The 26,046-nt window shown below is 45.6% G+C and overlaps 2 protein-coding genes across 3 annotated transcripts in view; one reads left to right on the top strand and one right to left on the bottom strand.

Annotated features, from left to right (window-relative positions):
- Positions 1-7,061, bottom strand: part of LOC144129016 (NF-X1-type zinc finger protein NFXL1-like) — a 31,173-nt gene extending 24,112 nt beyond the window's left edge. The window contains exons 1-5 of the mRNA XM_077662884.1: positions 6,857-7,061; positions 6,202-6,527; positions 4,451-4,569; positions 4,215-4,351; positions 699-877 (exon numbers count right to left, since the gene is read on the bottom strand). Coding sequence (XP_077519010.1) covers positions 699-877; positions 4,215-4,351; positions 4,451-4,569; positions 6,202-6,526 — 760 coding nt within the window. The 5' untranslated portion in view covers position 6,527; positions 6,857-7,061. The remainder of the gene's footprint in view (positions 1-698; positions 878-4,214; positions 4,352-4,450; positions 4,570-6,201; positions 6,528-6,856) is intronic.
- Positions 7,062-7,800: 739 nt separating this feature from the next.
- Positions 7,801-26,046, top strand: part of kibra (WW and C2 domain containing protein kibra) — a 40,879-nt gene continuing 22,633 nt past the window's right edge. Inside the window, exons 1-9 of one of the 2 annotated variants that reach the window (XM_077662882.1) lie at positions 7,801-8,033; positions 11,511-11,620; positions 15,059-15,153; positions 15,580-15,816; positions 16,631-16,810; positions 19,347-19,597; positions 20,544-20,786; positions 21,322-21,546; positions 22,116-22,274. In XM_077662882.1, coding sequence (XP_077519008.1) covers positions 7,906-8,033; positions 11,511-11,620; positions 15,059-15,153; positions 15,580-15,816; positions 16,631-16,810; positions 19,347-19,597; positions 20,544-20,786; positions 21,322-21,546; positions 22,116-22,274 — 1,628 coding nt within the window. In that variant the 5' untranslated portion in view covers positions 7,801-7,905. The remainder of the gene's footprint in view (positions 8,034-11,510; positions 11,621-15,058; positions 15,154-15,579; positions 15,817-16,630; positions 16,811-19,346; positions 19,598-20,543; positions 20,787-21,321; positions 21,547-22,115; positions 22,275-26,046) is intronic. The other variant, XM_077662883.1, reaches the window with a different exon arrangement.

Raw genomic sequence — 26,046 nt, 5'->3', positions numbered from 1 at the left:
AAAAGTTTGATGTACGTTTATTGTTTTTCGGTATAAACCAACAACTCCAACCTCTGGTTAATATGCCTGCCACGTACAATACGATATGCTCCATGTAAATGCTCATAACGCCTTCAGGCGCTGCATGTACTCCATGTCTTCAACACTGCCGAATTCCAGTAGAAAAGGCACAATGTGCAGATATATGCCACTGAAATGTGCAAAATCATCCGCAGACTACTTTCAACCCAGGCATGATAAATGAATGCAAAGAATTATTTATATGACAGATGCCTCTGCGTTTTACTGTATTTCTGGTGTGGCGACAGTCAATGAACATCTTCTTTTCTTTGTTTTGCAAGGATAAGTGCTTTAAAATGCTTCAAATGTGCTGATCTGTTCACAAAATGAGTTCTTATAACAGGAATGAGTCGTAAGAAGTACAACAGAGACCCTAAAACTATTGTTGAGTCATGAAGGGGAGATATGTGGCCTTGAGAGAAACTGCATAATAAAGCATCTAAAAGAATGTAAATTTTTTTTTTTGCACAATCTTGGCATTCTCCTCAATTTTATATAAAATTTTTAACATTTTCCTCCCTTTGAATAAACACTGTGCCTGAAGGGGATATTGGCAATAAAGATTTCTTGATCAATTTGCTAGAAATTTCAATGGCCGATGGTATGTGAAAGCAAGCTTAGATAAAGGCTCCACGCACCTGGATGGCACAGCAGCAAGCAACGATGGCCACAGGCAGGCACCAGCTCACGTGAGCAGGTTTGGCCACAAGAGTGTGGCACCAGCCAGGGGTCGTATTCAGGATCTACCTTCTGGCCGCAGAAGCACCGGTACTCGTTCAATCCCTGCCTGCTGTCATAGTCCTTGCGACACTTTGGGCTGCACAGGTGTTATGACGAATAGATGCTCAGATGGCTGTGCTGTCACCTAGGACAGCAAATGGCGGCACTGTGCTCTTGGCTGGCAACATAGCGGTCTAGAATATACACTGGCTGGCTACATCATGACACAGGATAACTACTACTTGATGTATTACTGCACTCAACATGAGCTACAACACAGGAGCTGGGGATGGAGGTCAGTTCTTTAAGCACTGCCAGCCCAGTGCTGCTGGAAATTTGTGCGCTTACCCATCGATGCAAAGATGCACACTCAATGTTTGTGCAACTTGAGTGCTCTATATAAGGGCACATTGTTTTACTATAAAGAGGAACCTTCAATAGGTTCACTCCGGACGCATTGCAAGTCATAATGTGTGAGACGGCACATCAATTTACAATCTAGCTGAATGGTTTTGTAGAAGCAATGGTCCAAGAACCAACCACAATACCTTTTCCACAGAAGCTCCGAGAACAATGACAGGCGATAGCCTCATGTGTCAAAATTTGGCGCACAAAGATTTCTTGTAATCACGTGACCATGATCAATATATTGCAATTAAGTTTTCCTGTTACCAGAAAACATACTAATGGGAAGCATACATGCAAAGCTATTCGCACACACAGCACTCGCTCTTTAGCATGCTCCATCACACTGCATACTAATTCCCCCACCCCACAAAAAAAAAAAAAGTAGTGCATGGACAAGGATCACCAAAGAACCATAGAGACTGTCTGCGTGGTTCCTCTGTTGCCCTACTATCTGCGCTGCTTCTTTTATGAAATGTCACACCAAGTTGTGCAGTCACCGGCGTTAGTTACTACACGATTAAATTCAAAGACGCCTTGCAACACCCTTCATCGTAATGCATGTTTCCGCATCTCCGAGACCATCCATCTCTATTCATCACTGCTGTCGCCAGATTCAACTAAAAGGGGAACTGAGGACAAATTGAAGTTGACCTGTAGCGACAGGGTACTGCAGTTTGATAAAAAAGAGATCACTCTCACTGAAAATGAAGCTTTTATAATCTAGAAAAGACCGAAAAACAAAATACAGGTGTCACCATCAGCTGCAGATTTTACAAGTAAGATGCATGTGTCAACTCCGATTTTTGTGTGCGGGTCTCATAGGCTGGGCTACAAAGCCATTCACTTCGAAACGGTGGCAAACGATCCTTTTCGGTAAGGATGTCAAGCGTCTCAATCAACTGGCGGAAAGGTTTTTAAATCCATTTTCTCCACAATAAATGCTTTTTTTTCTGCCAGACAGACATGAACACAACCAGAAAAAGCCAAAGGATGAATTTTTATTGAGAACAATAATTGCATATAGTTATTCATAGTTTCCCTTTAGGAGTGGCAATATGGGCTAGTTGGTTCATCATGGCAAACCAAAGCAGTGCAAACAAAACAACATTGACGCCCCCTTGAATGGGGGCCTTAAAGGAATAAAACTGAACTGAACTGAACTGAGCTGACGAAAGAAAGAAAGACGAAAACAAAATCGGTGCGTTTTTGTCTTTCTCTGTCATCCTCATTTTGTCTGCGCTGTTTTCCGTCCCTTTAAGTCTGCAGTGGAACCCTGCCCACATCCATGATTGCTGCCCACTGTTTCTCTACAATAAGCAAATAATCCGCGTAAAAGCTTTCTTGTTAGCTAAACGAAAAGGTGACCACAAGGTGACATTATTAGCACAAGAATACTGGTACCTCTGACTTGTTTAATAGGACTGAACAATGAACTGTTGATTTCTTTTAGTTTGGTTCATGGTTTATCAGGGTTTGACGTTTCAAAGTGACTCAGGCTATGAGGGACGCTGATTTCGACCACCTGGGGTTCTTTAATGTGCACTGACATCACACAGTACACAGGCCTTTAGCATTTCGCTTCCATCAAAATGCAACTGCTGTGGCCAGCATCGAACCCACATGTTTTGGGTCAGCAGTTGAGCGCTGTTGATTTCTTTTAATGCTGTGATTGGTTTGAGTAGTAACAGAGCAGACTCCATGATTTTGAATTTGCATTTCATTAAGGCTTTCCCACTGTAACGGTCACTAACGGGTAATACTTACGATAATACTTTCATCACTGTACCAGCCTATGTTGTACGAGACCCTACAATCCACCTAATCATCAGAGATTTCTTCCCACAACGTCAGTCAAAGCTTCAATGTCATCACTGCATCACCCACACCAGCTGTCCCACCAATATCAGCAGCCGAATCGCCGTCTAGCGATGATCTTGGAGGGAGACCAAGGGCCTGTTCAAAAGGACATTTCATCTGGATGTCATGGCTGGAGCACTGGACATGTCAGAACAATACGTTCTGCAGTCGCTTCTTCTTGGTGGCACATCATGCATGTCACGTCCATTCTGTCTGCCTTTCGCCCGTTGCAGTTTGCCAAACAAAGCCTTGTCCGTAGCAGCCCCACACAGGCTTCGAAAAGTAACAAGCTTCCTATGGAGTTTCCGTAAATGTGCTCGTGCTTAATCTCAGTCTCCCCAGTGCAATACACACGGAGGGCCAGCTTCCTTGCCACGGCAGACCTCCACCGCTGTGTCTCGACCACTGACACCCGCTCTCTCAGTTGACCACGGCTTAAACTTGTTCTCGAGTTGCACAAAGCCGGCAGGGGACCTCAAACTTTGCAGCTGATCCGCATACTCTCCTCTTCCATCTTGTGGACACACCGAAGTACAGGAGGAAGCATTGTACCCGGTTCACCCAGCGCTTTGACCAACGGCCTAGGACTGAACCTCAAAGCCCAGCTTTGCCCCCGCCTTCCAGGTCTCGAAAGTGGACAACCCGAAGCCCCCCTGCATGCTTCGTTGGGTGTCGCTCAGTGGGTGTCCAGAGCCTGTCTGCCTACCTCACGTTGTCGCCGCTCTATGAACCACTGGGTAGTAGGCGACAGACTGCACCGCATTGCCGAAAGTCAGCCCAGGGACCATCATCGCCTTCCACAGGCTCCGAATCATTTCCGTGCGACTGAAAACCCACTAGCCATGGGTTGTTGCCAAATGGAGTTCTCTTAAGTTGCATCCTACTATAGTGTGACAGACGGCCTAGGGGCAGGGTGAACGTAAAAAATTCACCTCACGTGAGCGTTGACCAATTAGACATCACCACGCTACGTTTTTTGTCTTAATTTTAGTTAGAATTATACACTAGTAAACCTGCTCTCACTTTTTATACCATCCCAAATTTTTTCTGCCATACTTCCTCGCACCAACCTCGCTCTATGAAGCCACATCACACATGCCGTTAATGGCTAGGAAGCAGTGGCTGTGTACAGCCTATGTTCTTTATCTGAAAAAAGACAAAATACTCACCAGTGCCATTTCAGTTTTTGCTGTGTAAAGTCTTCTTGATGTTGCTGTTGCTGCTGCTGCTGGAACATGCTGTCTTTAGCCCATTTCTGAATGCAACTGAGGTGAAGAACACCGTAACAGCCACTGCAAGACCAGACCTGCAGCAACCAAAGTGCATTTCGTGACAAATAATAATAATAATAATAATCCCTGCTCACTTAACAAGGGGATGTCATCAAAAAGGTGCTCCTACTCACCCTCTCTGTCCTCTTTACTGATTCAATGCATATAAGGCACACCACAGCACCAGACGCAAGGTTGTCAGTCAAAAACTGGACGGTTCTTTGGAGGTCACCTGAACCCATGTTGTTCAGTTCTAGAAGACAAAAAAAAAATCATGAAGTGCACAGATTACACTACTGTTTAATGCAACATTTTTTTTACTACTACAACTGGACTGGAAATTATTCTAAACATCAGTCTTGTCAGCCGGCTCCTGACCACCGTCTCTGATCATCGCCAGGAGGATCATTCTAATATCATTATGCACAAACCAAGTCCACAAATCAGCATAGTGAAAAGCATAACCACAATGCAAATTAACAGAAGATTGGCACATTCCTTCCAATGCTTTGCTAAACCGTGAACATGATCCCTGAACACTAAAATATCAGGTTCTTGTGTGTCCCTCAAGGTATGACGAAAACGAGAGAAGAGAAAAGGCACTCAGTGATTTGCTATAGAAGCCCCAAAATTGAATTAATGTTGCTTGTCACTGAAATATGCTGGGCCAGCCATTATTGCAAAAATCAAGCAGTCAATTTCCACACGGAACCTGGGAACGTAGGGCAAACAGGAGGATGTACTGGAGCCCTGGAGCTCGCCGTCACATTATTATCCAATTCTACACTCAAAATTGTTATGCAGAAAAGCAAAGTAATATTCAACAGTCTTGCAAAGGAACAGCAGCTTACAATTTGAAGTGCTGGAAGTAGTAAGGGAATACACCAACTTAGGGCAGGTAGTGAATGCAGATACGGATCACAAGAGTGAAATAAACAGAAGAACAAGTGTAGGGTGGAACGCATTTGGCACGTTCTCTCAGATCATGAATGGCAGTTTACCAATATCCCTCAAGGAAGAGGTATATATCGCCTGTATCTTACCGGTACTCACCTATGGGGCAGAAACGCGGAGGCTCACGAGATGGGTTCTATGGAAAGGAAAATGATAGGTGTGACGCTATGAGACGGGAAGAGGGCAGAGTGGGCCAGGGAACAAATGCGAGCTAATGACATCCTAGTCGAAATCCAGAAGAAGAAATGGGCTTGGGCAGCACATTTAATGTGAAGGCAATTGAGATAACCGATGGTTGTTAAAGGTAACTGACTGGATTCCAAGAGAAGGCAAGTGAAGCAGGAGGCGACAGAAAGTTAGGTGCGCAGATGAGATGTAAGAAGTCTGCGGGGATAGGGTGGACACAGCTGGCACAGGACAGGTTTAATTGGAGATATATCAGAGAGGCCATTGCCCCGCAGTGGGCGCAGTCCGGCTGATGCATGATGATGACATCCACCATTCGGTCAATAACCAGCAGATTCAAGTAGGCACGGGATGGGCGTAGTCCGGCTGATGCAAGATGATGACATGCACCATTCGGTCAATAACCAGCAGATTCAAGTAGGCATGAGATGGCCAAGGCAGCAGTGACAGTGCTCTTGCCATCTCATGCGCCAGCATGTTACATATCCCTTCACCCCTGCAGCATGCTTTCGGAATAACAGATGTTTTGTCAACCACCCGAACGGAAAAAGCCCCAATAGTTACCTATTCACCTTCGTGTTTTTCCTCCCCTTCCGACCTCACGGTATCCTCATAAGTTCCCACGTATCTTATTTATCCCTCTACAGCAGTCACCATTCGATGCATAGACAACATGCAGACTGCAGGGGTTTACGGCCAACTTAGAAGCATATGAGCAAGACAGGAAGAACGAAATTAAACTGACCCGAGTATGAGCCGACAACGCGAGAGAGGATTCCGTCAGTCTCAAGTTCCTCTTCCTCTGACGACTGGTCGTCTTGGGTCTGTGGTAGGAATTTTTCCACGTTCGCCTGCATTTTCGCACAGGCTTCCTCGAACTTGCGGCTGGCTGCCAGCTCTGAGGGCTGCGAATCGGCGTCTCCATTCCTGGCAACTTTCGACGCCGGTGGGGCGGGTCTTCGTTGTGTTTGTAAAGGCACTCCCCAGGCGTTAGTTCTGGGCTGCGGCTCATCCCGACGTTGGCGGCCGCGGCGACCTCTGCCACGACCAGCCGCTCGTGGTTGGTCCATCCTTGACAAAAAGTAACCAGTAGAGAAACACGACTTAGCTCTCAGAGAATGTCTACGCTAGCACAAACCGCGCAAACACATCGTATGGCACGCGACTCTTAGCATCTGACCGGCTATTTGTAAGTGGGACCTACGCTGTAGCGCATAACACAATCAGCTGTGAGGTTCCGCAGATAATTTCGCGAAGCAAAGGTTGCGGCAAGTGAAAGCAAAATATGCAATGGAGCTACCGTACGAAATAGATACTTGGCGCAAAGAAAAACGAGCAACCCATGCAAAGGTAACCCAAGAGCGCGGGTTAAATTTGACTGTTCTGTGCAGCGTACTCACAATAGCGAAACTATATGTCGGCGGTCTATTTGCTTCCGGCGAATATGCCGTTGTGACAGTCAGGGCTGCGCAGAGCTCGGCACCGAAAACATCAGCTAATCTTCTACAGACCGGCTGTTGCTAAACTCTGCGAGCGATCGGCTGCTCGCCAACGTAGGCCAACGTGAGCAAGCAGCAAGCGCGCTGGCCGTGGCACATTGATCACAGTAGTCGCAAAATACAACCTCCCCTTAAACTAATTCAGATTTTCCACACAAACGTTTGATTGGCTGATATTTATCACGTGGTGTCACGCCGCCATATTTGTACAGTTTTTTTTTTCTGGGTGCCTGCGCGTTTGAAGAAACTGTATTTGAGCCTGGCAACATTAGCATGCAAATACGACTATACTGTAGCACAAAAAATCTTGAAATAAGTAATTTACAATTGCGCCTCAAAATTTTACGTTACAGCCTGTGGAACTGTGCAGCTGTCTCTCGAGAAGGACACAATTGGCCACCCCGTGCTCGAGACCTACGAAAATATGGGTAGGAAAACATATTTAGCGCTGTGCTGGCAGCGTTATAAAGTCTGAATACGTAACCTTAACTCATTCCTTACTTTTATCAGGCTTTTTTGACAAGTTTGTATGTCTGAATTGGCTTGGTTAGCGTCATACGGGCCACACACCGTCAGCTTCAGTCGGACGAGTACCCTAAATTGAAGCATTTGGTAGGTCTTAAATCTATTCTTCAAGCCAAGCATTTATTTCGTCGCCTCTAACGTGCTACTTTTATTTTTTCAACATTTATTAGACATCAGGGACGCTACGGACACTGCGGATCCTACGGGTATCTATGGAGATGCTACAGAGCGCTTCAGAGGTGGCCGAAGCGTCCCGCGTGTAGCGCGGCCGCCGTGCGCTTGCTCGCCATTGGTCGCAACTTCTGTTACGTCGGCAACGTCATTCCTACGATAATGTGCTATTCAAGATGGCGGCAGGAGGTAGCGTTTAGCTCTGTCTGGCGAAAGGAATTTCGATCATTTCTTCACTTTGGGTCGTGAAAATTATGCCGAAAAGACGAAATGGGGAAATCCCGCTACCTTCCGGATGGGACATCGGCACCGACTATGACGGCAAGATCTATTTCATCGACCACATCAACAAACAGACGACATGGATTGATCCTAGAGACAGGTAAGCGAGGGTACGGCCAAAGGAATGTGCGTTCCCCGTGAAGGCCCCCTCGGGCTAAAAGCCCGACGTTCTCAAGATTTTTTCGCTTGTCCGTCGCTGACCCTGCGCCACACCCGTTGTCGCCGACGAATGCTGTGTTTTCCGCGGGTTGTCACGAGAAAACGCCGTGGACACGGCGTTTCCATTTCGGATGTACTGAGGAACAGATAAAAAACAAAAATGAAAGGAAAGAGGAGCATTCGAAGGAATGTCGTTGCAGCACAGATGAGATGCGGGTTTGCTGGAGCGCGCAGTGTGGCGTCAACAAAAACAAGTTATCATCGGAGTACTGTGACAGGAGGTCTCGGGTTCGCGCTACGTTCAACATTCTGTCCCCATTTCCCCGAACAGGCCTTTCGCGGGCAGCTAGCCACACCGGCGGCGATTTTTTATTTTTATTTTTCGAGGACGGGGCCTCGCGGCAGCTACTTAGCGCGCCGACTAGGACTAAAGAAAATATGCGGCTTGTTTGGCACGCGTGATGCCATCGCCTTTCGGCAACTGGGGACGGCATGCGTTGCCCTGCAGCCGCTGTCGACCGTGCAGCGCAGTTTTCAACTTTAGCACCGGCGGCATAGGCGCCTGCCTTCGAGCGCTTTGAACAGCGTGGCTGGAATGTCCGTAAATCGGCTCGCGGAGTATTTCGCGACCAACAGCTTGACCGTCGATCGACGCATGTGGCCGCTTGCAATGCCGCATATTTCGGCCGAACGTTCAGCGCGCCTGAGCCGCGGCTCGCTGGAGGGCTGTCGGCCGCACTGAGCTCGTTAGTTTGAGATCAGCGCGAAGTGTGCTCGTACGATTTGCTGTCCCCAGCGCGGGCCGAAACGCTGTTCTAGGTCAGCTGCCGCGTGCATGCAGGAAGGTCGAACGTCCCGAACGCGGCGAGGCGGCGTTGGCACAGAATGCCGCTGTTGCCGCATTCGTCGTCTGCTCCGCAGATACTGCTCGCACGGAACACACGGAAACGACTGGCGCTGTGCACGATAGGGTCGCCCGGGTATGCGTTTTTAGATACGCAGAGAGGGGGGAAAAGGGGAGAAAAAAAAAACGACGGTAGGGGTTTCGCGGTGGCTCGTGCGCCGGCCAGCGAGCGCTTCTCTCGCATTCCAAGAAAAGGGCCCGAAAATGATGTCAATGAGAACGGGTGAAACGTCAGCGCGAGGAATGCTAGAGCGCGGCGGCGGATGCCTATCTCTAATGGCACCCCCCGCCGCAATAAACACACACACGCATGGCAGCGCGCGCCGCGCGGCTTTTGTTGTAGTGCCTTTTCTCTCGCCGAAATTCCGTTCACTTTCTCTCGCCCGCGCTTTTCTTCCTTTTTTTTTTTTTTGCGCGCGTGGAATGAGCGTCAGCATGTGCGCGTAGATAAGCAGGCGCGAGTCCTCGCCGCAAGTGGCCGGCTCCTGTGCACTGCCGTGAAGCGGGTCGCAGGCTGCGGGCCGAGGGGGAGGGGTGTGTGCAGAAACAATAACAAGAGCAAAGCATGGCGAATACGCCCGCGCCACGCGTAGATTGGGCTGCACAGCTCATCTTATGGCTCATCGCTCTGTGAACTGCCCCTGTGGACTCGACCTCTGCCCGCGCACATTTTCCTAGCGCAGCTGCCGCTATAGTTCCTATCCTGGAGTGTTTGAGCGGGCGGAATTTGACGTTTCCTGAACCGAAATTCGGACTGGGAAGAGTAATCGTGGACACCTGTGTCAGCAGTTGAAACTATTCGGCAAGCCGTCGGTTAATTAGTCGACGTTCATCAGAGCTTCTGTTCTGCACACAAACTTCTGTTCAGTTTGTTGAGCAGTCCCACTGCAACTCGTGCATTATAGTATTTGTGGCCAGTCCAACATATTCATTTTCAAAGAGGCACCTTTGTGAATATGTGGCAACTTTTTCTGCAATTAGACTACCCTTTGCTAAGCAGGATAACTTAGGCTGTCACACTTTTCCCCAGACGGCTGTGCTTTATGATATTTGTTAGTCTTTGGAGGTCAAATCTGTGTAGCATTCTGCTGAAACAAGAATTATAAGAAGCAATGTTTCTTCAAAAAAAAGCCCGTGGTACTAAGCTTTTGTGACTCTTGTAAGATTCAGCATGCATTTCTACTGTCCATTTCTGCTAGGGTGCCATGACATATATATGGTGCATTCCATTGCTTTTTGCCATATGTTGTTTTTACTAGAGCTTGCCTCATAGTCATTCCTCACTTTGAAGCTATTGACCACTGCATGGCATGATTGGGTTGAGCTTAGGTCATAGTGCTCTGTCACTGTCTTGTTTAAAGGTTGTGAACTTTTTGATGTAGTGAAATAACTCTTTAAAGTCTTTAAAGCTCATTCACACCACCTGCTACAATTGTTGTCAGCGTTAATGCACTTCTTTTTTTACATGTTAAGTGATGCTAAAAAGAAAAAAAACTGGATGCCATTGCCACACCAGCAAGCGTTTCTCACAGCTTTTTTAGGGTCATTTAATTAAGACATGATTGTGAAATGACACGAGGACATTTACAGTTATTCATCGCCTTGGCGGCTAAGTGGTTATGGCGCTCGGCTGCTGGCCCGAAAGACGCGGGTTTGACTCCGGCCGCGGCGGTCGAATATCGATGGACGCTAAATTCTAGAGGCCCGTGCACGTTAAAGAACGCCAGGTGGTCAAAATTTCCGGAGCCCTTCACTAAGGCATCCCTCATGGCCTGAATCGCTTTGGTCTGTTAAACCTCATAAACCAAACCTAAAATTTACAGTTATGCCACCTATTTTCTTATCTTGCTTTCACTGCAGTTTTACAGGTAATTTGGCTTTTGGTGTCTCTAAGGTTTATTGCTAGGTACACCTGGGAACAGAAGTAACATAATTTCAATTTTGAGCACCATTTGCACTTTGAGATAGGTTTTGGTGGCTCAAAATGTTACTTTTTTTTAGCAAAGGACACCTTAAACAACGTAATGTAAGTGCTATAATTCGGAATGCAAGTGTTGGAAATCGAAGTAGTCTTGCTTTTGCCCACAGGCATCAGGGAAAAAGCGGCACTGCCCAGTTATAACAGGAATGCACTGTTAAAGGAAAGGATAGGCTACAAAGCAGCGAAGGGCTGCAGTATAGAGGAGCATGCCGTGTGAAATTTTGTGGTAAAATGCCACATTTGCCTTCATCTTGGTGAAATGGGAAGCGGGTTCGAACGGCTTTCCATTCACTGATTCGTAACTGTATTGTTATCTATGCTGCCTTCCCTATCTTATCTTTGGTGGCATTCTTTCCATACATTCATTTGCCGTTTGTGTCATTTTGTTTTGAGTTTGCACATGCCATTCTGCAGCACGTAAGAGGTGTCAGGGGCATGCATTTCCATTTGAAGGAAGGTCACTCTGTTTCACTCTGCTCTATCTGGCGAGTTTGATTAGTGTCCCATTGTTCTGCTTCCTTGTGTGACTACAGGTTGACAAAGCCACAGTCGTTTGCTGACTGCATAGGTAATGAACTTCCCTTCGGCTGGGAGGAGTGCTACGACCAGCAAGTTGGCGTATACTATGTTGACCATACAAACCGTGAGTCCTGGGTCTGTTTGCTTTAGAGAAAACCTAGCGTCAAAACCATGCAAACCACAAAAACGAACGACGACGAGACACAAGCTCGTCGTCATTCGTCCTTGTGGTTTGCATGGTTTTGGCGCTAGATTTTCTCTAATTCAAGTATGCACCAACTAGCCCAAAAAGAGGTGTTAATGCTGTTTGCTTTCTCATGCCAGTATGCTGTTAGTGCTTGGAAAGGTGCGAAAGACGGGATGACTTGTTTTTCAGTTAACCACCTGTCTTTCAGGAATTTTTCATTGCTATTCTTCCTGTTTATGTATCACAGCCCTTTACGTTATTGCACCTGTCATATGACAGAAATGCCTTTCTTGTTTTGTAGATTGAAGTGTTTTATGGTAGCTGATGTTCTTACTTTGCTTGGTTTTATTTTCTCTCTGAACGGTCTTTGCACTCTGTGAGCATGCAGTATAATTACAAAAAATATCTGGTTAAGCAGTTCAAAGAGTTATTTTTAGTGCGTTCTTAGCAATTTTATTCAAGACCGCATACCTATTTCGCGTGCAGTTGCCAGCAGTAGGAGTGTTGTGCTTTTCTGCTGGGACAAAAATGCTTTGGAGATATTCTGCGGCAAATATTTTCTGCAGCCTTTACACTGCATTGGTAATGTTTTTAAAAGCACCCAAAAGTGTGATCCTTTTGTTAATTTGGGAATTGAACTAATTAGTTGTATGCATTGGACTGAATAACTATATTGTAACTGACAGCAACGTTTATCAGTAGCTGTAATAAAATAGAAAGTTTTTGTGCTTGGGCGTGTAACATAAATTGACTCACAAAAAAGACCTGCACTAAAAATTAATTTACAGTAGTGAGTTTCATGAAGGTTATTATTAACTCACAGTTCCTTAAACGTTGAGAAGCATTTTTATGTGCAGGAGTTTTTTTGTTTTTTTTTTCAGGAAAAACATTGTCACAGTATTCTCTTCTAGTAGGATTGATGTGATCAATGGGCTTGCTTTTTTTTGGTCTTGCTGTGATCTTGAAGGTTTAATATAATGGTTCATGTCTTTTTGTTAATGTGGTTAGCTTTGCACTTCAAATTTGTATTTTCAAGTTATGCAAGTTAAATTTGTGCAAGTAATCTTCATTTGAACAAATATTTGTACGAAGCTTCAGGCCTGGAAAATTAATTTTAGTGCTATACACATGGCAATACCAGAATAGTGTGGCTGAAATAAAAAGGTAGCTCTGCAACTCCTCACTGTTTGTTTTGTTTTTCATTTTATTTAATTCATTATAGGCCTCTAGAATGGATTTTGCAAGCAGCCTTTTATGAAAATAGAATGCTTAGTTTTCCTGCTGAGTGGGAAAACTATTTTATAAGCAGAGGTTGATGTCAGCCATGGCTCAGCTACTGTTTCATGTTGAGTAGGTTTATAAGGGTACTTTTAGAAATTCTTTAAATGCTTGCACTGTCATCAGGTTGACTTGCTTGTGTGGCTCGGTGTGTTTTTTCTTTTTACTTGCCATTTTGGTTCTGGCCAAGTCTCACTTCGGAACTATGTGCAATCCGTTGGAATGTCACACTTGCGCAGCCTGTCACCAAACATTGTCATGGTTTGATGTATCATTGTATTGCTTCTTGGGATGACATCTGAGGGAACTTGCAAAAAGGTTTCTCGTTTGACGTGCTGCTTCTTTGTGTCCATAAGTGGTAACAACATTTCACTGGAGCAATTACCTTGTCCATTTCCTTTTCTTAATTCATTTAAGTCCTTGCTCTATTACCTTCATAGGAATATGCCATTTAAGTGCTGGCTGTACTTAGGGCTGACAGACTAATACCCCTGTCACATGGCAGATTTGCCCCATTCAGTGCCATTATTTCCGTCATATGACAAATCTTGTTTGCAGAGTATGGCTGTGGCGATGAGAACAGCACAGTCTGAGAAATATGCGCGCATCATAATAGTTAAAGGTTTTATGGTACTCATTATTGTGCTACGGTACACATTTCTGAACTCGTATGAAGATGTCAAGTTTACCGGTATCTCTCAAGAGGAAAGTATACACAGCTGCACATTACTGGTACTCACCTATGGGGCAGAAATTTAGTGGGTAATGAAAAGGGTTTAACTTAAATGACAATGCAGCGAGTTATGGTAAAAGAAAATGAGAGCCGTAACATTAAGAGATAGGAATATAGCTGAATGAGTGTGGGACCAAACGCTATATAATGACATCCTAGCCAAAATCAAGTAGTAGAAATGGGCATGTGCAAGGCATGTAATGCGAAGGCAAGATAACTGGCAGGCATTAAAGGACTGTAGACACTTAAATTTATTTGCATGTTTCCTTCTCTGTAATGATGCATGAGACATTAGAATGCATGGACCCCAATGGTATATCCACCTACGACCGCTAATTTATAATTGATTTTCTCTCTCATCTTGATTTTGTATGGCTTTCACCAAGAGAAACCAAAACAGCATCAAGAAGACATCCAGTTATAAATTATGTAGTGGTCTTAGGCGGAATATTGCAAGGTGACCCATGTATGCTTATGTTTAATGAGTCATTTAAAAGGAAAAAAACACGCAAGGAAAAATTTGGCATCCATACTTTTTGAACGGTAACAATGTGGATTCCAAGAGAAAACAAGTATAGAAGGGGCTGGCAGAAAGTTTGAACCGATGAGATCTGGAAGTTTGTGGGGCATTCATTTTTTACAGTAATGAAATCTGTGTTTACTAAATAAATTGATCAAAGGCATGGTGTTTGATTGCCATTCCCATTCTCTGTTTGTGTACATTAGGGCTGTGCCACCCGGCATCTTCACTCATAAAATGAACGTCAATGATTTTTTTTTTCAGTTATTTGAATTTAGTTCTCGGTGATTGTCAGTGAATTATCTCATGTGACAGCAAACGAATGCTTTAGTATTGAACGGCGTTGGTTGAAACTTGTATATTTGCTGTGTAATGCTGTTGTGTGGAGTAATTGTCTTCTTACTCTTCGTTGTGCTTTATTATCACGGTGAGACTTGCACTGCAACAGGAATTACTAACGGTCTTGCTGCCACTGCCTTTTTTGCTTCTTTTTCTTTTTGTTCTGATGGAGAAGGAAAACAGAATAGGTAGCTTTCGGTGAAGCTTGGCATATAGAACAGTAGTGATAATCATGGGTAAGATGTCCCACATACAAACACTAATATAATTCAGAGACATGAAAACGTAGAGACATCTTGGGAACTGGAGCAGCTGCTTGTCTTGGTCTTTCGCGTATAGCACTTGTTGGAAAATTACATGATTGATGTTTGTCACCCATCCGGTCATTTTAAAGAGGAATTCCTAATTCATCTTGGCAGGTTCAGCTGGTGTGCATGAAAAGAATGATGGCTTGCGCTCAGAGATGGTGACCTTTACTGAAATGTTCTCATTGTTTTGATGTCAGAAACAAATCAAATTGAAGACCCTAGGCAACAATGGAGGCAACTTCAAGAGGCCATGCTCAAAGAGTACCTGCTTACTGCTCAGGATGATCTTGCGGTGAGTGTAGACACTTATTTTTCTTCCAAGTTCCCTCTTTATTTTGCCATGTCAGTTCCATGTGTATTCATCGAATTGTTTTGTTTTCTGTCCTCTTGTTTGCTTAAATTGAACAAATACTTGTCTTTGTTTCTCTGCTACATGACAGACTGAGCTTTCAATGAGTGACATGAAGCGCTTTGTTTACATGAGGCAAGAAGATTTCTCGCCTGGCTAGTTACCCTAGGTGACGATAAAGATGAAGAAAGGGCTGTGTGTCAGCTTAAATAAAGAATGAGACACTTCCATCTCTTTTCTGCCTACCCCCTTAGGTGTTAGTATTGTGTTAAGCACTGCACACTCTCAAGCTGTGTGCCAAAATGCAAACTTGCTCATCTGTATGAATTCAGGAGAGGGTGAGTGTGTTACGTACTTGGTTCTCCACAGGCCAAGCGCGAGATGGTAGATGTCAAGCACCAGCGGCTGACCCTCGCCCAAGACGAATTTGACCACCTGTCAGGTGCCCTGAAAGGTCTGTCGCTTCAAGGAAGCTCAGCGACGTCTCTTCACTCTTCATCCACGTCGGTGGCATCGCGCACCAGCTCACTGGACCCTGAGCTGCTGCGGTCAGATGTGGGGCGGGCACGACATCGAGTTGCCAGGCTAAGGAGGGAGCTGGAACAAGTGAGTGTGGGTCAGGCCTCGCCCCTAACTGAGCCGCTACTGGTGTTGCCTCTGCGGCACTTCCCTGCTCTCTCCTGTTATGCCGCTGGTATAGTGCAGGCCTTTCCTTGATGTGCGCTTGAACTGGAACTGACTTGTTAGACCTTGCTTGCTAAGCGTGCCTGTTGCTGATGCCTTAGGGCGTCATGCAGAACATTTTCTTTTATTCCCTCCTTACTGTGTCTGGTTGTATTCGCGGGGGAGGCAGTCCCATGTCATGGCTGGGAGCCACTATTGATTGGACCATTTTTTGAGCTGCCTTGAGTTGGAAAAAATCCTAATTTCTGTTAGTTTTTTTTTCCCTCTAACTCAGTTTTTCACGGTTCCATTCAAAGCTGAAATTTCAGAATAATTTGTGGACACTAGCGCTTGCTAGATGGCAAGGAAAAATTTTGTAATTTGACCTCGGGCTTTGGTGAAGACAGCTCACAATAGCAAAGACTTCATTGCAAGAGTGCACAAAACAAGCACTTGTGTTGGGTCCTCTTTATTGCGTATCGGTTAGAGTATGTATGTTGCTGCATCAGCTACCATTTTATTTCTACCAAACCACCCGTATAACATACACGTCTTTTGCAGGTTCTTCATGACAATCATGTCCTTGTGGAAGCTAAATTGTTCACAGTATTCATTTGCCCTGCAAAGGCCCCCTACTTGTTTGCAAGTGCTCTAATCATGAATGAAGGAAAAGAGAACATGTTACTAAAAATAGGAAGCGAAAGTGTGAAAGAAGCTGTTGTCTTCAGTGCCCTGCACCCTTTCATTGTCTTTCCAGGTAAGATCTGAAGTTCACCAACGAGAACAAGGGCTGGAGGCCTTGCGGCGAGTTGAGCAGCAGTTTTGCGAGCTTCCAACGGGCTACAGCTTAGACCAGGCAAAGGCTGTGCTTGAGGAACTCTGCAGTGTGCAGCGTTCCTTGGGCAAAGGTCACAAAGAAAAGAGTCAGCTATTGCAGGTAGGTTGCCAGCAGCTTCCTCCACTAGCAACTACAAACATCAACGTCCATCTGTTTTTTGTTGGTGCATCAGACATCCCTTAGATGTGCAGACATTTATTTATTTTTATTTCTTTCAATATAATTTTAGTCCCACTTGAGACTGTTGCAGGAGTGGGCTTGTATGTGAGGAGAGTGCAAAGCATTCACAAGCAGACGCATCGAGCAAGGAATGACATGGGAACAGACTGAAGATAAGTCTTCAACTTTGATCATCAAAGCAAACTATTCACACATACTGCAAAGCATTCAGTTATACACAGAGTACACATCGTGCAATGAACAACATGAAAATAAAAAGCAGGCTGGAGATGGTCATCAACTTTGGCTTTTTGACAGTACTGATACAGCCGTGAGCTCAGTGAACTTTTCTAACAAATCCTGTGAAGTTATAAACTTACCTAAGACATTCCATCGTGCACAGCTTATGAGAAAAAGGAAAAATCGTATATGTTGTTGAAACAGTTATATTCATTTATCGTAAATTTGTGCTTGTGGCACATTCCTCTAGAACGGTTAAAACTAATAGAAGGAGCAGGATCCATGCTAAATGCATTTTGAATTAGTTGGTATAAAAACTTAGTCTATGGAGTGCTACATAACTTGACAATGTGTCAAGGCCTGTGCGAGAAAGCAGTCCTTTGGGGGAGTCAGTGCTCCAGTGCTTGTTGCAGTTAAAGCAAACCGCTTTTGCACTGACTCAAGCATGTTTAGATCTTTGTGCACATGTGGAAACCAGGCGGCGTTTGCGTATTCAAAGATTGGACGGACAAGGACGCTATATGAGAGTAGCTTGGTATCAGAAGTTGTAAACCGCTGAGCATGCTTAATAAAGTTATAAACTGTTCATTGATTTTTCCGTTGTGTTATGCACTTGTGTTTTTAAGCTGAGGTCAACATAAATAATGACACTAAGGTATTTCTCTTAGGTCACTACTTGAACGACATTGCCATAGCTGTAAGGGAAGCTGAGTTTTGATTTCTTATTTGTGACTGACATCACGGCCATTTTTTCTAGATTGATCCTCATTTACCAGCTATAGTACCACTTTATGACATTGTTTAAAAGCAGTGTTTAGCCTTACTTGGTCTTCTTGAGTATTTATTTTTGATATAGCACACACACGTCGGCATCGAGATGCATGTTTACATCCACAGGATGTGCTGTGTCGTTTATGTATAAAATCGATAAAACTGCATGGTGCTAGCATAGAAACCTGTGCACCAGAAATGATGACATGATATTGGACACATATTTTATGAACTGCCGGTGTTCCAATAAGTAGCTGTCTATTCGTCTGGTACCAGGACCATTGCCAAGCATCTGGTTAATCTTAAAGTTCAGCTTTGTGTGACACATGGCTGAAGGCCTTCGAATAATTTAGAAATATTGTATCAGTTTGTCTTTGATTGGTTTGACTTGACCCTTGAAGCAGTCTTCAGCACTGCTAAGGTACATATGATGTGCTGTTATTGCTTTCTTTTTTTTTTTTTGACGGGTCTATACACTGCAGTGAAATATGTATTTTGCATCTCAAAAGATTGTAGTTCCTTGTCAAAAGAAAGTGCTTTCATTCATTTTCATTCAGTTTACAGCTAGTGGAATTCTCAATTTAAGTTGAACCCTTTTTGCGGAGGCTAATGAAAAGTTTTCATCTTGAATTGAGAGCAATGCAGCGAGCTATGGAAAGGAAAATGATAGGTGTAACATTAAGAGACAGGAAGAGGGCAGAGTGGGTCCGGGAACCAATGCGGGTTAATGACATCCTAGTTGAAATCGAAGAAGAAATGGGCTTGGGCAGGGCATGTAATGTGAAGGCAGGGTAGCTGATGGTCAGTAAAAGTAACGGACTGGATACCAGAAGAAAGCAAGCATAGCAGTGGGTGGCAGAAAGTTAGGTGCACGGATGAGTTTAAGAAGTTTGTGGGAATAAGACAGCCACTGTTGGCACAGGATAGGGTTAATCGAAGAGATATGGGAGAGACCCTTGTCTTGCAATAGATGTAGTCAAGCTGTTGCCGATGATGATGAAATTCTCTGTGTACTATTATGGTGAAAGTATATATATATATATATTATGGTAGTATATATTCTTGTGCATGGTGCTAGCGTGCAGATGAAACAAAAGAACAGAATGGAAAGCAGGCAGTACAGTTCGGCTAGTGTACTCGTGCCCTTCATTTCTATTTTTGTCCAGCTGTGCTTTCTTTCACTAGTGCTATGCATCCCCTTAGCCAGAACCGCATGGCTAGGCTGGCTGCCCTCTCTGAAATCAGGCCGTTGTAAGTTATACCAGAATTTGGTAGTTATCCTGCTGTTGTCTATGAATAACTGCATTTTACTGTGGCCTAAAATCTAGTACCGGCCCTGCTGCTACCCATGAATAAATGCACAGTCAGTAAACTTGCTGTTGCTTAGAATCTTGTAGTGGTCTTGCTTGTGCCCGTAATAGTAGTACCATCGGTGTAAACGTCCCATGGTTGCACTGCTGTGCAGCGGTTGTGGCAGCTGAAGGAGGAGTTGACGCGGAACGTGTCCGACCCTCGGACGCCAGAGGAGCGACCCAGTGCGGCCTCCCAGACAGACCTCTCTGGTGAGCTGGCGCCCTTGGGGGCCCGGCTTGCCGAGGTGGCCCGCACTCGACTCAGCTATGATGAGGCACGCCGCGAGGTGCAGCGCATCCAGCGGGAGCTGGCTGACCTGGAGGATAGGCTGTCGCCAGGGCAGGCCGAGTCCGACCAGGACAGGTGAGCATTGGGGCACATCCTCTCCTCTGCCTTTGAATGCTCCTTTTTAGCAGCCATTGAGGAACCTGAGCACAAACGTATACAGTGGCATGGCGGAGGACAAATGAGGATCCACTCACTCAAGTGTTGTGTGGGCTTACGACAGACGGGCCATCACATGCAGTAGTGGGCAGTGCACCTGCCTTACTGTAACAGAAAAAATTTGTGCAATGATGAAAATGCAGTGCTTTTTGAACACTGGTGCAGTAATTTTTTTTTCCTATGTAAATAGCAAAACATGTGGGTATGTCTCTTGGTGTTGGATCATTGTGCAGGCATCTCTCTAAAGACTGTTTGTTAGTCTTGCCATGGCCGCATTTGAGTGCCTTTAAGGGCATTTAAACAGTTTTTAAGGTAAGCATCGCTTTAACAAACTGATTTTCAAATGGACATAGCGAAGGAAAGGCATTTCTCTTGAAATCCAGCACAGTGCAATTCCCTAATGATATGTCAAAGCATTGTTAATAATGTGGCAGTTCCAGTGCCCTTCAGGAGCATAAGCGCATTTGGTGTAAAAGCAAGATAGGGCTTTTAAGTGCACCACTCTGATGTTGATAGGCACTAACAGAAGAAAAAATGTTGCAAATCTGCGGTAACACAAGCACAATAGAGCAGGTGCTTTTCACAGTTCTGACCGTTACACGCTCCTATGTCGTTTGCATCAAGGTGAAAAAATTTGCAGTATTTTTAAAAACAGTTTTTGCACAGTTGACATGTGGCATTTTTCGGTGGTGCATTAAAATGAAATGGCACAGTCCTCGGTGAATTCTGGAAATCTCGCACTCTGAACTGACAATTAAGTTATGGATTTGGCCCTGTTGCCTTATGTCGCCCACTATATTTGCTCTGTTCAAGGCACAGCTTTGCGTTGTCCCCCACCATTCCTGTATCGTCCTTTGCCGTCCAGGCTCCTGTTGGTGCGGGAGAAGGAGCAGCTGCTGCATGAGCTTCGAGCTCAGCTGGAGCGGGGAGACTCGGTTGCACTGCGGGAGGAGATCGCACGGCTGGAGCGCGACCTGGGTGATGCCCTGGAGAGCTCCAACAGGGCCATTGCCCAGCGGCTGCGGCTGCACGAGCAGAAGCAGCAGCTGCTGCAGCAGCTCAGGGATGCCACACGCCTCACAGCCTGCCTCGAGACACGCCTCCAAAGGTGGGGAGCGCATTGCTGATATTTTTCTGTTTCCACATTTGTTTCTCAGCTGTGTTGTACACTGTTGTTTACTAGACACTTTCAGTGCTCATTGAACTAATGCGCATCAGGTGTCCTACCAAGTTGCTGCTTCATCTTCAGCCTTTTGACTTCTTAATTGTCATTGCAAACTAGGTGCAGTTTTGGGAAGTGCCCTCCCGACCCTGCAGCTTGGCAAAACGATTAGACGATCAAACCAGAGCAGAATATAAAACACCGTCAATTCATACATGTCACGAAGCCCCACGATAAAACATTGTTAAAAGCAGGTTCTCATCAGCAAAGCAGCGCTTTGTTATGCGACATCTTCATGATACGCCAGTGGTCATAAGAATAGTGTCAGAACTGTCCTTTTGGTTGTTTTGGGCTCCATGCATATTCATGTTGTATGCTGTCCACTCGTTAGCCTTGGAGGCTAAAGCCTGTCTTGTACATTTGCCATGCACTAGTGCTCTGCAGATGATGTGAGCCAGAACATTGTCTCTGCCCTGTGCAGCCTGTCGGCCAGCACACTGTCTGCCTCATCAAGCTCCTCCCTTGGCTCCCTGAGCACGGGAAGCTCGCATGGCTCCCTGGCCAGCCTGAGTTTTCCCGACATCTATGGCTGCACGGCCATGGATGTTACCTGCCGGCCGCATCGCCCCACTGGCTGCAGCCCGCCCCTGTCACCGCGCTCTTCTCTGTCGTCTCTTTCACCTCCCATCTCGCCGCACTGTGACGGGTAAGCCCTCTGGACATTTTTTCTACTGCCTGGCGAAAGTGTGCCAAAGCCTTGCTCAATCTTGCCATTTTGTTTTTTAAGGAACGTCTTATGTGCCATTTGGTATGAGTAAGATTGGCAGGTAGACCAAGAAATCAGCAAAAGTAAAGCAAATTGACACGCACATTTGCCTTACGAATGCCAACAGTAATACAGGTCTAAATGGCAGCAGTAGTGGATGAAGTGTTGAGCAGTGTAGTGACAGCCTTACTGTCAGCGTACCACTTCGATACCAACCAACCTGAAGCCACTCTCTACCTCATGCTTATGTGTTGCAAGTCTTACTTAGTGCAGTCTAGGTACAAATGTGATTTTCACTGTGGATTACTGCAGTTAACTTGTGCTACTTTGACCAGCGTCAAATTGTATGAACGATTGGAGGAGAGTGAAGTGAGAAAGCAGTCTACGTTTCTGATATGTGTGCGTTACAATAACAAATAATGGTATGTGCTGACTCAAGTGAACAGTTGTCTACTGTTCTGCTTGTTGCTGGGAATTGACCTGATGAGTGTGGGCCCATTCTGTGACAGGTGCAAAGGCATGGCAGAGGTTCCTCGGCCCCGTGGACCAGAGCCTCCGCTCAGCCCCATTTGTGAACAAGAGTGTCTCCGCACGGGCGGTGTGTCTGCTGCCATCAGTGACGAGTCTGTGGCCGGAGATAGCGGTGTCTATGAGGCAGCACCCCCAAGGTGAGAAGGCTGATGTTGTCATTACTGCAAGCTCTTTTGCTTACGGGCTGTTCCTTGCATGTGTGAACATCCTGTGGTGTCGTGGATGTGTAGTTGTGCTGCGGACTATTGAGTTGGCGAGTTCAGTTTGTCTTTACAGTAGCTGCATTTAGGTGCAAACAGCATGCAAAAGTGCCTGTCTATCAAGATTTTAATGCACATTAAAAGACATGTAAGGGTCAAAATTTTTCCAATCCTTCTCATACCAGTGGTGCAACTTAGTCACTTGGAAGGTGCTCTCTCTTCCTTTTCCCTTCTATATCTGGTGTTGCCTGTGGCCATTTGCTGAAGACAGTGTTTAGCCAGTAATTAGAACCCTTTGCATATGTCGTATTTGCTTGTAAATAATGTGGCAACAAATATAGCACAAGAAGTTTTGACAGTAAGAAAAATTTGAAAAATTACGATTATAACCCATGCTCGGAACTCTTAAGGGGGGACACGGGTCTTTCGGGCCGAAAAATCTCGAAAAAATCAGTTTTTAGAAAATGTTATTTTCGAAATCAGCAGCCATTTATCTACCTCTCTGTTAAATTTCTCGCCTCTAAAGTCAGTATTTTACTCACAATACCAATTTATATAATCCATGTCGCCCGAATTTGAGCTGAAATCGGCGCCGAAACAGCAGTATTTCGCAAAGCGTAGCTCCCGTTTCATGCGCGGCACCGCAGCCATCTTGGTCTCATTTGAAAAAGCCGCCTTTCGCCTTCAATTTCCCGCCACTACGGTTTCTGTTCGCCCATTGGTTGCCGAGAAAATAGCAAAAAAGAAAAGGTAGTATTCAAAATCCTATTGGCTGCCGCGGATCACGTGACAGCAGGTCGTCATCCGATTGGTGGAGCTGGCTGGCAGCGTCTGCTTGACGCGCCCGAGCCGCGGGGAGACGCGACTCTTTGTGCCGGACAGTGCAGTGCAAGAAACGCGCAGCGATGCCTGGTTCAGCGCGCATGGTGCACTCAAGGCATAAATTCGCCAAGAAAAGGAAGAAGTCGCTGACCGATAACCTCAAGAGACGCCCTGCTGTGCGCCCCGACATGCGCTGAACGATCGTGTCGGCGAGGCCGCGCAGGTAGGCCTAACGCGCTCCGCGGCACGGGAAGCTGTAAGCGGCAGCGCCCGCATCCGCCGTGATACAGTGATGCTGGAGCCCTCAGATGTGCTCCAAAATAAGACGAAGACTGAACAAAAACTGCGAGAACTCGCCTCAACTCCAGCAACGGAGCGGAAGTCTCGTTGTTTACGTGACGGCAGCGCGTCGGACTGTCTGCTCGACGAGGCAAGCTTCACGATCGTCTGTTTGGAATCGCTCAACAGTTTGTTGAAACTTGTGAAGTGTAAAACGTGTGGCGGCAATGACTTGAGCTTCGTAAAAGATGAGCGAGAATACGGCCTTGCCGTTAAACTTTCTCTTCAATGTGCGAGCTGTGGAGACGCATCGTCTACATGGAGTTCGCCGCGGGTACGTGGCGATCAGAAGATCAACCCTTTTGTGGTGAATGTGCTCGCTGCTCGTGCAATGCAGAGCACTGGCAACCAGCAGACAGCTCTAAATGACATTTTTTCATCGCTGAACGTTTCGCGCCGCGGTCTCCACAATAAAACGTGGCAAGACTATGTGAAAAAAAAGTTGACACCTGCAGCAGCTCGTGCAGCCGAAGAAGTTGCACAAGAGTGTGCGCGGTCGGTTCGAGAACTTTATAATGAATTGGACCTTGGGAACCCCGGCAATATTGCAGTATCATACGACGGCACTTGGATGACACGCGGCCACACATCCCACATTGGTGTGGGAACCGTCATCGAACTGTTTACCGGGCTTGTGCTGGACTATGTTGTATTGTGCAACTTCTGTGCCGGCTGCGAGCGAGGCCCAAGAGAAGGTGACCCATCATACCAGTCCTGGAGGGCTGGGCACCTATGCCAAAAAAACTCAGAAAAAAAGGCTGGAGAGATGGAAGTTGAGGCAGCCCTTATTCTTTTTGAAAGGTCGTTGAAGAAGTGTGGCCTTCGCTATACCACAATGCTTTCGGACGGTGATAGTCGGGCTTTTCTAGCTGTGCAAGAGGCAGATGTGTATGGATACATCAAAGTAAAAAAAGAAGACTGCATAAACCACGTGCAGAAACGTATGGGAACAGCGTTGCGGACTTTGTTGTCCAAACACGAAGGTGCCGAAAACCTTGGAGGAAAAGGCAAACTGACAGGCAGCCTCATAACAAAGTTAAGCTCCTATTATGCCTGGGCTTTAAAATCCCATAATGGGGATGTAGAGGCTACGCAGAAGGCTGTGATGGCCACCTACCACCACATTACCTCTACTGATGAGGCATCAAACCATAGCTTCTGCCCATCGGGACTGGACTCTTGGTGCCAGCAAAATGCGGCAGCAGCCCGAGGCGAATCTGCTCCAAAGCATCGGTACAACATTCCACCCCATGTTGCTAAAGCATTGCTCCCTGTCTATGAGCGACTGTCGGATAGGAAGCTCTTAGAGCGGTGCCATAGGGGTAAAACCCAAAACAGTAATGAAAGCCTACACTCTTTGATATGGGCCTTGGCACCCAAAGAGCGCCACGCATCATTGTTTACTGTTGAGGCTGCCGTGGCCGAGGCAGTAATGCGGTTCAACGCAGGCAGCAAAAGAACTTCTGCAGCAATATTACAGGAACTGGGCCTCAATACGAATGCTATGAGCGCAAAAAGAATGCGAGAGAAGGATGAGCGCCGAGAGCAAAAGTGCGCTCGAAAGCATTCCATTGCGGAAAATATTCAAGGAGTGCTCAAGAAGCGGCACCTGGATACTACTGGCAATCAAAAGGACTACATTCCTGGTGGCTACTAGCCATTTCCTATTGTAAATATATTACTGCACTTGTAAATATTTATTAAACTGTCCCCTGCTTGTTTTTGGGGCTTTTCTCAAAATGCATATGGTTGACTGCTAGCAGTCTTGAGGCCTTGATATCTCAGCAACCAAGTCACATAGAGCTGAAATTTCGGTTGCAATGGAAAGCCTAATGTATGCTGTGTGAAATGTTGGGAGCAGATTTTTTCATTTTACCTTAAAAAAATAATTATTTTCGTTAATTTACCATTACTTGGTACACACATTCTTTATACTGAAATTCAGAAGGTTGTAAAATGAGTAATAATTGACATATCAAAAATCTGCTCTCAACATTTCATAATTCACTATTCTGGCTATCTAACCATGCCTTAAAATTAATTTTAGATGAAATCATTATTTTGATATTTGGGCCTCAAACAATGGGCATTAATTGTTAATTATCTTGAAAACTAATTGGCCTACACTTAAAATAAATGCATATTTGAAATCAGCATAAAAATTTGAATAAGTCTATGCATTTTTATTAAAATTGGTCAAAAAACAACAAAAATAGCTTTAAGACCAGTGTCCCCCCTTAAGGGCAACCACAGTTGAGGTTGCAAAAGGGGGGGCTGCATGCAAAAATTTGGAACACAAGTACCGGTGCGTGGCTTATTCATTGTCACTGTTCAGTTCCTTATTGCTGTCTGTGAACGCAACGTCCGGAGCTGTTGGCGCTGTTAAGCTTGTGGCCGCCGTCACTGCTGCACGGTACCGCGGGTCTTGCCCTTCCCAGTCCTCTGCCTTGTTTTTTTTTTCTTTCTTGCTCCCTACAGTTCTATCCTGTCTTCTCTTTCTCAATCATTGTGTCTGCCCCCCTTTTCCACTTCATAGCCTCTCCATGCT

This window comes from Amblyomma americanum, chromosome 4 (assembly GCF_052857255.1).
Source record: "Amblyomma americanum isolate KBUSLIRL-KWMA chromosome 4, ASM5285725v1, whole genome shotgun sequence".
Lineage (NCBI taxonomy): Eukaryota > Metazoa > Arthropoda > Arachnida > Ixodida > Ixodidae > Amblyomma > Amblyomma americanum.
This window is presented reverse-complemented; position numbering and strand designations above follow the sequence as displayed.